General features: G+C 40.0%; 1 protein-coding gene across 1 annotated transcript in view; it reads right to left on the bottom strand.

Moving 5' to 3' along the window:
- PRDM6 (PR/SET domain 6) overlaps positions 1–12,043 on the bottom strand; it is a 99,049-nt gene that overhangs the window by 25,986 nt on the left and 61,020 nt on the right. The window contains exons 4-5 of the mRNA XM_036847930.1: positions 5,384–5,511; positions 1,720–1,844 (exon numbers count right to left, since the gene is read on the bottom strand). Coding sequence (XP_036703825.1) covers positions 1,720–1,844; positions 5,384–5,511 — 253 coding nt within the window. The remainder of the gene's footprint in view (positions 1–1,719; positions 1,845–5,383; positions 5,512–12,043) is intronic.

Genomic DNA, 12,043 nt, shown 5'->3' with positions numbered 1-12,043 from the left:
CTCTAGGAGGGCAGGAATTCTTGTCTGTTTTGTTCACTGCTGTATTTGTAGCACCCAGCAATGATGCTGGTCCTTAGTAAGTATTCAACAAATATCAATGAATGAATGAATGAATGAATTTATTTTTGGACTGTGTGCTGTGTACTTTACAACTCTAGACTTTGATATGTTTACTCCCAGACATTCCTTGATACACATACCGCAATATTTTCAGAGTCTGCAGCAGGCTGTACTAAAGGAGGAAACAGAAGGCCTTGTAAGATTTCTGGAATCTTTTTGGATCAGATTCCATCCTTTAGAAGGTGAAGTTACACCAAGGTTCTAATGTATAGACAGGTCCATGTCAGCAGATCAGGGGAGTTGATACTGGTGCTTTTCCGTGTCTGGATCTACATCTAGTTTTAGGGGAGCTGGGCATGGAGCCGTTGTGGGAAGACAAAGCACACTGGCCGCCATGGCCATTTCTGCCTGTAATACCAACCACACACTCATGTCCAACACTGAGATTTTCTCCTATGAAACAGACACTCCCTCAAACAGGAGTATGACTGCAGAAAAGAAACTTTCCAATGGAAACTTGGGAAGTAAGAAGAATGTACTTACATGTCCAAAGATTCATTTTTTGATTTGAGATTGGTTTGGGGTTAGGGTAAAGTAGAAAAGGAAAGTTGAGAGTAATATGCTTTTTGAGGATTCTATTTTTTACAAAGAAAATAAGGATAACATGGAAAAGAAATATCTGATGAGCATTTCGATCAGTAGTATTATAAACATTTTTTTGGAGTTTATATGTGTGTGAGAGAAAGTAAGCAGAGAAGGAAAAATTAAAATAACACATTTTTTTTCCAAAATGAAGTTTCTTAAATAGATCTGTTCTCTCTGCTTCTTTTTCTACTGTATAATCCCAAATTATCAGTTCACAGATTAGTCAATTTGATGACAAGAAAAAACAGTGTCATTAAAACCAGTGTTTCTCACTGAAGCACATCAGAATCACTTAATTCTGTTCCAAATACTGGAAATCACTTTATAACATTTTCCCAAAGAACTGATAAAAACAAATATATAAAGTTTAGGTGAAAATTGCTGCAAAAGTTTGCATCTGCCTAGACATTAGATTTTTTTTAAACATAATGATTGCCATGGTAAGAAAGAGAGAGAAAATTACATGGTTCACTTTTAGACTAAGTTGTTTAGAGAGAGACAAATTCCTCAATCATACATCTATGATTTTTCCTACCATTTCTCATTCCAATGACTACTTAAGAGGAAGCAAAGCCAATCGACTGGAGGGGTGTTACTCCTGATTAAACAGCAGTGTTTTCTCATTATTTCATTTTTGCAAATAATGTGACTCCAGCAAGACTGTGCATCCCTTCAGAGGAGAAGTTGTATCTTATGCTGCTCTTGTAAACAAGCACATAGTAGGTGCTCAGTAAATACCAACTGCCTTAACATTTCTGCTGGCAATGATTTAAAACCAGGACAAAGGTTTTAAAATCATAAGCAGGCGAAGAAAAATTGGCCTGTACAAGTCAAGACTCCCTGTGAAAAAGCAAAGGACATACAAGGAAAAGAAAATGATGGAACAGACTTGTGCACATTTGTGTTACACAGCAGAGTGAACCGCATTTCAGGAGTTTCAAACAACACTCTTAAAAAGTTAGCTTTGAAATAGGTATTTGGAAATGTGAATTCAGAGCTAAAATAAATTCTTACAGTTTTCATCCTGGGCAATGCATTGTAAAGGGATCCCAAAGAAAGACGTATAGCTGTCATTGTACCACACCAGAAGCTCGGTACCCCTGGGAATATCTATACAGGCTCGGTAGAATATATTCGACCTATTCAAAACAAAAGAAAACCCAGCTTAGTAATCGGTAGGACTCATGTGCCCCATCCACACTTTTATTGCCCCGAAAAAGTTCTGCCCGGCTTTCCATCTAAACAGTTTCTGTTTGTAATAAAATCTGCACCCACCTTATCGTTCCCAACAACCAATTAGAGCCTGTAACCTGGTATGATAAATAGCTCAAAGTTTATTTCCACAGTGTCCCTCCACAGAACCTCTTGGCTGAAGAGACAGATATTTGGCCCGGGAGACAGCAGAAAGGAAGAGTTCATTAAAAAAAAAAAAAAAAAAAAAAATTCCATCTCATACTAATGAGAAAATCCTCTCTATTGGCAAATTGCAGACTCCGGTGCCTTAACCTCACATATAAATTAATACTATTGATTTCTTATTTGAAGGGAAAGCATTGCGTATATTCTTACAACTTGGCATTGGGAGTTCTCAAATTTGTAATAAAATTAAGCAGCTTTGTGATATAAGGACTGAAAGAAATAAAAATCTTCCCCATTGCCTTTTTTCTAAAGTTTGATACAGGAGAAGAGAAAAACCCTCTTATGTGAAATGGATGGAAATTCAGTAAATACAAGAGGAGCACTTTACTCTGGCTGAAAGATTACACTCTGAAATGATGGAGTGAAGGTACCAAGAAATAACCATTTTTTTATAACAGCTGTGGCACTGTAAAGAAAAATCTACAGATTAAAAGAAAGAGGAGCCTGCCACCGGTTTTCTCAATGAAGAATTGCTACAAATATTAGCCTCAAGTTCAAGATAAAAGTGTTTAGGGTTGGTGGACCTTAAATTTAGCCTTTCTGTAAGGAATTGGCCATAGCAGGGCAATTTGTTCCTTGTATAACACTGCAGACATAAGGCGAAGCCTTCACCACATTTTTCATGGCAGTGAGATATGCACTTGTCAACATATTTTGTCACCACAAAGTGGCTCTTGGCAATAGTATCATAAAGATCAATAAAAAAAGTGCAGATTCTCAATATTTTACTTGCAGCTGCAAAAATTTCATTTATCTTGTTATTTTCCTTACTTGCTGCCATTCTGTCTCACGAGGGCACTGCTAGCTAAGCAGAATGTTTTTTCCCAACATTCTATGAATATCTGACAAAAACTCCAGCCAGCTGTCCGGACCTCTCTCCCCTTCCTCCCTCCGCACCTCCAAGAGCTGTGCATTTTATTAATTCTTTCCACTGCTACATAAAAAAATCAAAATTGGAGCCGGGCTATAAATCACTGGCATCTCCTAACTTGAGAAAAATTGAGTCGACTTTGTACTTCACCCTTGTAACATTTCATCTCTCGGTTTGGCTTCCCTTAATATAAACACAGCGCCCGGCAAATGAATGTGCTAAAACCAAATGACACACTTTGCCGCTGAAAGAGCAGAACTGTTTTCGAGCAATGGGTGGTCTTTTGAGGCACAGAGTAGGCCGAAAGGGGGAAAAAAATGTGTAAGCGTACACCGTTCCTTACAAGCGGGCAGAGCTTCCAAAACTCGCAGAAATCTCTGCATGTTGAAGCACATCAAAGGGATTTTTCCCTTTTCAGATAATATTTCCTTTGCTGACATGTATTTAGTATTGTGGTTGGATGACTCATAAAGATAGCTTCATGGCGTCCCAACGCAGCTGAAGCAGAACACACGCCAACAAACATTATTGTCAGCCTCAAAATAAAAACAAAACGTTCAGCTAAGGGTCAATCAATCAAGGGCGCTTTGAAGAAAATTCCATTTAGATATTACAAATCATAACAGAATGAATCTAAACCAGCTGACTTTTTGTGAAGAGGACATTCATGTACAATAAAAATTAGGCTGGCTCTTCGGGGTCCAACTTTTCTATTTTCTTACTCTTGGACGTGGTCACCGGTGATGGATGCCAGTTTTTAAATTGTGTTTTTGTAGTTCATTTTATAAAGATCTGAAGTAATCGAAAACAGATCGGCAGAGAGAACTTGATGTGTAAGTGCCATCAGGAAAGGGAGCAATAAAACCCACTTAATATTGACAGAAAGGTAACGACTTGCTCATACCCACCTTCCTCGTAGGGGTTTCTTATTTTCCCAAAGTCAGAATTTGCCTCAAGAGCTCCCTGGGTGCCCATGACAGAACCAGCCAATCTATCTCTTGCCAAATGGACAAGCAGAACCTTTACTAATTTTCTAGCTCCGAGGTTTATAGAAACTTCACGACAGAGATGCAGCTGCAGGGAAGGTGGGTGAAGCCCATATACAGACTGTAACCAGATCCTGTCGTGCACAAGTTCGTTTAAACCCTTATGTAATGAAAGATAACTGCCTAGGAAACCAAGGCAGTGAGTCACATGCTGCCCAAATATGTTCCTTTTGAATTTGGAGGCCTTTGGAGAGCAAGCCAGATTTGTGCAGCCTTTAACCTATAAGGGGAATGAAGCTTTTTTTTTTTTTTTAAGTCTTCATTTAAAAAAAAAAAAATGAAAATGAAAATAAATCGTCATAGGCAGGACTCCAAGTTGCCGAGCAAGGGCCCTTCTGCTTTGATGTGTCTGTGGTGCCTGGTAAAGCTAAACAGTTGCTTCTGATTCGAAAGGGAACACGGCTGTTTATAACTGAGGTCATATATTTACATGGCACATGTTTTCGAGGGATTTTGAGAAAAGAAGGCTTAGTGGCAGGGCTTTTTTCCTATGGGATCTGTCTTTGCCTTTTTGTCTCCACTCCAGCTTTTAGCAGTAAATGGAAATGCCTGACCAACAGGTGCACTGGGCAGGTGTGGCTTAGGATCTGGGAATCCACCTTGCTTCTATGCCCCTACCCCACCCCAGGCCTCCCTATGAGACTCTGGGCAATGGGGGTGGCTCCACCTCATCTTTGTTACCCTTTGGGCTTTGCCCAAATATCTCAGGAGACCAGAGCCTTCTCTATGCTCTGGAACCACCTCATCCCCTGAAACGTACTCTGAATTGTCTCAGGACCAAAGCCAAACGCTTTGGCACCTTTCAAGGGATCAGAAGAGGTTGCTCTGACTCAGCCAAGGCTGCCGAGCATAACGGTTTTAGAAAAGCAGCTTCGGGAGGGTTGAGAGTTCCTGATTTCCCATGCCTTTGTACAAATCAAACTGTCCTCTCTAGGAGACAGCCAGACTGAAGGGGACTGAAGGCAAGCGACCTGGGGCTGAATCTCTAAACTCCCGTTTACGTGTGGACACGTCTGCTGGGGGGGAAATCCCTCCGAGTCAGTGAGTTCGCTGGGCTCACTCAGGCCATTATGAAAGTTCAGGTGATGATGCGGAAGTAACTTTATCACATGCAGTGAGTGAAAAAGGCCTTCTCCTAGCATCTTTCTTCCTGAATTCTCAAGAAATTACTGTTACGAGAACTAAGGAGATATCACAAACCTAGCAAAAAAATTCCTGCCAGTCCTTGCAGTAGTTCTTCAGGACTCTGCAGGATTTTTTCAAAACTAGCAGCAAGCCTGAATTTATATATGCAAGGCAAAGGGCTTCGGCTTTGTAAGCGGTAAATCAAGGTATACTTTACCTGTACTGAACTACTGTTAGATTCTGTTCTCCGCAGTGCCTTGCACATCGGATATACCTCATCCAGCTCGACTTACTAGGTTCCCCACCATCAATAAAGTGCTGTAGTGTCCCATCTTGGTCATATATCTAGAGAAGAGGTCAGAAGGTCAAGTAGTTAGAACGAATCATCAGCAATCATTTTCCCTGCTTCCCTTGGTGTCTTTATGTGTCGGCTGCAGCAATTTATTGCCCGTAGGTTTGCTAGTGCTTATGAATGCTTGTGGAAACTCAACTGGAATAACAGAAGAAAAACATTTTCTGGTGATGCAAGTTAATCACGTTTTTCTTATCAAGCCAATCTTCCCTTTATTAAATATATTTGTGGCATCTCAAGGATGTGAGTGACCATGTTTCCCAAAGAATATTTAACCTCTTTTGACAGGCTACTCTTAAGTAATGAGCTGCTGGGTAAACAAAGCAAGCTGAGAGGCGAGGCCACGCTGACATGGCTGGAACATCCACATGAGAGGCCCTGCTCTCAAACGCATAACTGTTCGAAGGCATTCGGGAGGCAGGGACCGTCTGCTTAACAAGCTGGGTGACACCTAGCAGAGGTTGGAGCGTTATGGAGCTGTATCACACTGATAAAACAGACTCTGATTCAGATGAAATAAACGGACTCTCACCTCGCAGAAGATGTAGGACTTCAGCTGTCAGGACCTGAAACTATTAGGAGAGGAGTCATGAAAAAAGAGAGACCCTCACAAAGGGAAAGAAAAAATAATAATAACTGTTTCCTATGGATTTTTAATGTCTTAACTAAGGTTGGTCTAATAATTATTGCCTTAGGTCACCTCAAGCAGATTTTCTTTCAAGATCACATTCAAGGAAATGAAATCTGCTTCAAACCAGGCAATAAGCGTGGGACAAAAAGTCTTCTGCGAAACAACTAGCCAGCCTAGGACATGCGGAGTCAGTGCTGACAGCAGAGACAATCGGCTCTCACTTCCAGAAACCAGGTCGGCCCTGGGTACCTTGAAGGCTGTGGTATCTAGAGGAGTGGGAGATCCGGGGTTATATATGTACAGCAATTCTCAAAGGTCGTCCTCAGCCCTAGGGGCAGCCAGGAAGCAAGGGGTACAGTTCTCAGAAGGACCATGGCAAAATTGGACCTTTTCAAATAAAATCAGCAGTAAGATTCTGTTCCCCAGAGCATCCTGAGAAAATATGTTTTACCTTTGCTAATCAGCCTTTCCACTTTTCCTTTCCAAGTAGACACAGAGATAAGTCTCACAGAGAGCCTCACTGGTTACATTTCGGCCCTAAAATTAGTAGGGTCATTCATATTAATTTAGCTCAGTATTTCTATTCTGGAGGCCAAAGGGCTTAGTGATGACAGTTCTTTTTATCATCACCAGTCATTTTAAAATAGCTGATTTTTTTCTTTTTTTGGCTTTTCTTGAACTCATTTGTCTTCACCCCCAATCTTTCCACTAACCCCCAGAAACAGAAGAGAGACACCAATCTAACCAATACAATTGTTGGAGAAGTTATAACTGGGTAGCAGGCCAGAGTGATCACAGCTGATAATCAATGTAGCCTGAGAAGAATGAAGAGATTCCTGGATCATATCATATTTAAGATTAATGACTTTAAATTCCTAGTTCGGGGATGATGGCAGAGAATGGAAACATTTCATGCAGTGGATACATCCGCTCTGCGAGCAACCTAATGACAGATTTCATATTTAGGTTAGGTTATTACACTGTACTTATTTTGTTGTTGTTGCCTTTGTTTTCGTTTTAGGAAACTGGTTCAAAGGCTCAAAGTCTCAACCCTGAGTCTGCTGTTGACCACCCATGCGACACTGAACAAAGCCATCAGTTCTTTGAATGCCACTGTTTATCTATAATGGAGCCCAAAATGTTGATGATCCAGCCCCCTGCCCTGTCCTTCCCCATGAACAAACCACCCATGACAGCTGCTAGTGAAAATAATGACACATTTGGAGAAGCGCAGTTCTCCTTTGTGCTTGTAGCTAATGTCCTCAACAGCAAGTAAAACTCTCTAACGTCTGTATGTAGTCGTGGGTGCTGTCTTGAGCGTTAGCTCATTTGAACACCAGACACTAGCCAGTCAGTCTTGAAAATGAGTATAAAAAAGTGTTTCCTTCTTTATCCATTCATGTATATGTATAGCTGATTCACTTTGTTATAAAGCAGAAACTAACACACCATTGTAAACAATTATACTCCAATAAAGATGTTAAAAAAAAAAACAAGTGTTTCCTCCCACACTGTTTCAACAATAGTCTCCTTAAACTAAGTATATTGTGATTACAGGAATCCTACAATTTTTGCCTGCCTGGTGAAACTCCTCTCGCCTTGAGGAAAGTAGACGGCTATTTGTCAGGCTTTCCCCAAATATCACACAATGAGCGCATAGCACGAGGTTGAGCCTCCCTGGCTTCAGCCTGATACCGATATCACACGATTTCACATGAAGCTGATGAAAATCCCATGTACCTAGTTGGATCGCACAAGTGTGCGTCCAGCCAGAGTTGAGGAAACTCATTCAACCTTGACACTGTTCTTTCCCTCAACCCCCCAGAGCCCAGCTATCACCAGATCCAGCTGAATCTGCCTCCTAAACATCTCTCCCTCTCCACTGTCACCATCCTGCCCAAACCAGTTTCCTCTCTTGCCTGAAGGACTACAAAGGTCCCTTAACTGATCTTCCTGCAGCTTCTTCAGGCCCTTCCAACCTAGTCTCTAAAGTATAGCCAGAGTGATCTTTCAAAACACGAATCTGATGATATGTTTTTCAACCCCCGCCCCAAAATAAAAGCTTCATAAATGTCATAAAATGTCAAGTCATAACAACATATATTCACAGCATGTGAAATTTCCTCAAGGGTGCCCATCACGCTAATATGGGCAGCACCTCCAACCTAAGTTATTTAGGGAGGTGGGTCGAAAACACGTGCCTTTGCAGTTGGCTCAAGACCATCCTGGAGCACTTTCTGGCTTCTGCTGTTAGGAGTTAACATTTAAACTGTGTTTCTTGAAAGAGAAACAATGGGCCAGAAGGCAGTGATGCCTATTTCTGTTCATTTTCCTAATAGAAGTAGAATAAAATTGGGAAAACCAAGATACCCACATGTGCACGCTAAAGAGGAACTAAAGACGACTTCTCAGAAAAGCTCTGGGTCCTAATTTGAGTCTTATTATTACTCTCCATCATTAGCTCAAGTTTGCTTCCATTTAAGAGCTTAGTTAAAAAAAAAATTTTTTTAAAGATGGCGATAAAATTCTGCATGTATCCGAACTATACAAGAACACTGTCCCTGTATCCAGATGGGCTGACATTAGTCCTTCTAGGAGAGGAGGAACCACGAGTGGGGAAATGTTTCAGCAGATTTCAGTCTAGAGCAGCTGCAACAATTTCAAGGTCGGGAAGTTGTTCTTGGAAGCCGCATTAACATCTACATTTGTGTGACGCTAAAATGTAATTTTAAGCTAGATACCTAATAGGTCTAAAAATTTTAAGGAATCTAAGGAGATGTATTAATGCCAAGACCAAGAGTTATTTTGTTTTCATTACCTTTCAAAAGATTTAAAATAAGCAGAAAAATATCAAAAATCATGCATAAAGTGTTTAGACAATCTCCTCAGGACTGATGAAAATGTCGAAAAGGTCAGAAATTGTATTCATCCAAATGGTTAGAATGAAGGTAAGAGTTAAATTTAGATTAGGAAAAAAATTCCTTGAAAGAACCCTTGAATCAAGCACAGTTTTGCTGGAAACTGTGCACTTTATTCTGAATGAATATGAACCACCAAAGTTTTAATATTTGCTCTGTTTTTTCTAAGGAAGCTGAACAAATGACCCTCTGGAGGTAGGGGAAACACATGTAAAGAAACACACAGGATACTTGGTAGGAAAAGGGTTAAATTTTGTAATGGTAACCCCTCAAAGCTGTAGAAAGTATATTCGTTTTACAAAGCTAATCCTAGCATTGCTGAAAAGGAATATAAAATGGCACAGTCACATTGGAGAACATTTTGGCAATATTGAAATAAAGTTGACAATGCATATTTCCTGTGACTCAGCAATTTCACTTCTAGGAAATTACTCCAGTGAAACTCTGATACATGTGCCTAAGGAGATGAGTTCAAGGGCATTCACTGTAGCGCAGCTTATAACAGTAAATAATTAGAAATAAGAGAAATATCCATCATCAGAAGAATAAATTCATTGTGGTTTATTTATTCAACAAAAAAGTACAAAACACTTAAAATGAATGAACTAGACCTGTCTGCATTAAGATCTAGTTGATATAAACATCAAAAACATAATGTTGATTGAGAAAATCAGGTTGCAGATTAAAGTATACGATATCATTTGTCAACATTTCAAAATATACAAAATAACACCCTAATAGTTTCTTTTATAAGAGTGTATATTGTAATATACATATAGCAATATGCCTACCTATATGTATCTATACATATAGTACAATTCTGAACAGACACATAGGAAGGATTCATGATAACTTCATCAGAGTCCTGGCTTTGGAAAGAAAGGGATGGAAGGAAAACAAAGGGAACTCACATGTATCTGAAATGCTTCATTTAAAAAAAAAAAAAAAAGATTCTGAAGCAAATATGGCAAAGCGTTAACACTCACTTTTTTGGTGGCTTGTATATGGCATTTATATATTATACTTTGGACTTTTCTGATTTTTTTTTAAATCAAAGAGAGAAAAATAAATGAAAAGAAAGCCTAGCCATTTATTTCTCTGTACTTCAATTTTTGCATGTGTTGTTAAAATACAGAAGCCTACTATCTTACCCAAGGTTAAAAACTGTATCTGTGTTATCCTCCTGGGAAACTCTTGGTAATATGTATCACTACATTATCAGCCACTGATTTCCTTCCTGATTGTTTTGTTGCTATTTTAAAACCACTGGTTTTGGTCTGTACTTTTTCTTTTATCCTGTATCAGCAGGAGTAGAAAGATAAGTAAGGGGGAGAGCTCGTTCTTACCTTTTTAAGGAAATTTTTATAGTTTTCAACCCAATAATATTTACTGAAATGCCACACATGTGGTTGAGATAATGATCACACAAATTGTCGCTCATTATAAACCACGCATAGATTAACTGAAAACCACCATGTGAAAGGCATTTCATGCAATCCTGAAGATCAGGAAACTGCATTCTCTCCTATGATCTTATTTTCCTAGAACAAGAATCTATTTTAAATGAGAACAACATGAGTAAAAACTGCACCAGTGTTGTGTCCTAAAAACACTGGTCGTGAGTGGCTTGTCCACAGCTTTGTCATTTATGAATGCTGCCAACTAACATTAACAATAATAATAATCATAGAAACAATGTAAGCCAGTGACTGACTTGGGCCCATTTTAACATACTAGCAAGAAAACCATCTTCTGAATGATAAGAATTTGTGTATATTGGTGGCTCTGAGCAATCTGTTTCTCTAAAGCAACATTTGCAAACTGGTGGCCCTCCGGATGAATTCACGTAATTGACCAATTTTGTTTTCTCTCCAGTGTTTTAAAATTTTGTAAATTTTATCTAATTTCTAATTTTTCTTGAGAAAAAAAAAATCAGAAGATGGGTCCCCAATCTCTGGCACTAATCCACAGAAACTGAGGCCCCTTCAAAGTGGCCCCTTTAGATTAGCCATGGGCTTTTCTCCTTCTCCATACTCCCTGCTACTCCCTATCCTTAAGTGTTCCTTACTTCACTCATTTACTTAGCTGCTTGGCCTCATAAAGCATTTAAGTTGGTAATTCCAGCTGTAAAGGAATTATTGCTACCCCGTGAAAATCAGTCTGCTACCACTGCGGGCACTTTCAAGAAAACCTGTTTGAACTGATAGCCTGGAAACACTGCAAACATTGATCCCTTGGGTGCTGCCCAGAAGCCATCATCTGACCAAGATCCAAGCATCTGTGCTGTAGTTTTCCAGGGAGTGGGAGTGCAGAGAAGAGAGTTCATTTCTTTTATTTTTACCAGAAGAGGCTTTCAATAATCTTTTTAAGCAAGGGGTCCGTTTTAAGTCAAAGAAGTCATAAATGTAATTACACTATAAAAACAGATAAAAGTTGCTGTGGTCTACTATAAGAACAGATAAAAAGCAAGTCCACCAGGAAGCACCCCACCAGCTCAGCGAACCTCACCTTTGCTGTCTGCCGCAGTCACTGGGACATCACCAAGGGCCCACAGTGAAGCGGGGACCCTGTTTGAAAAATCACAGGCAGAGCACTTCCTCCACTAGATAGACTTCAGTCACCAACTCTGCTAGACAGCTGAGTACCTTGGCTAAGTTTAGAGGCCAGGGAAATGAGATTTGGAAGAAATCTCAGAGATGGCCTGTTCTAACCTGATCAGTTTGCAGTCAGCCCTTGGTTCTCGTGCAAGTTCCGCATCCGCGTATTCAGCCAATTGCGGAGGGCACACAGACACAAGGGCAGAGGGCCGAATGCACCATGCTGGCTTATACAGGGCAGCGGTCCCCAACCTTTTTGGCACCGGGACCAGTTTCATAGAAGACAATTTTTCCACGGACCGGGATAGGGGGTGGGAATGGTTTCGGGATGATTCAAGCGCATTACATGAATTGTGCACTTTGTTTCTATTATTATTAC

This window comes from Balaenoptera musculus, chromosome 3, assembly GCF_009873245.2.
Source record: "Balaenoptera musculus isolate JJ_BM4_2016_0621 chromosome 3, mBalMus1.pri.v3, whole genome shotgun sequence".
NCBI classification, from domain to species: domain Eukaryota; kingdom Metazoa; phylum Chordata; class Mammalia; order Artiodactyla; family Balaenopteridae; genus Balaenoptera; species Balaenoptera musculus.
This window is presented reverse-complemented; position numbering and strand designations above follow the sequence as displayed.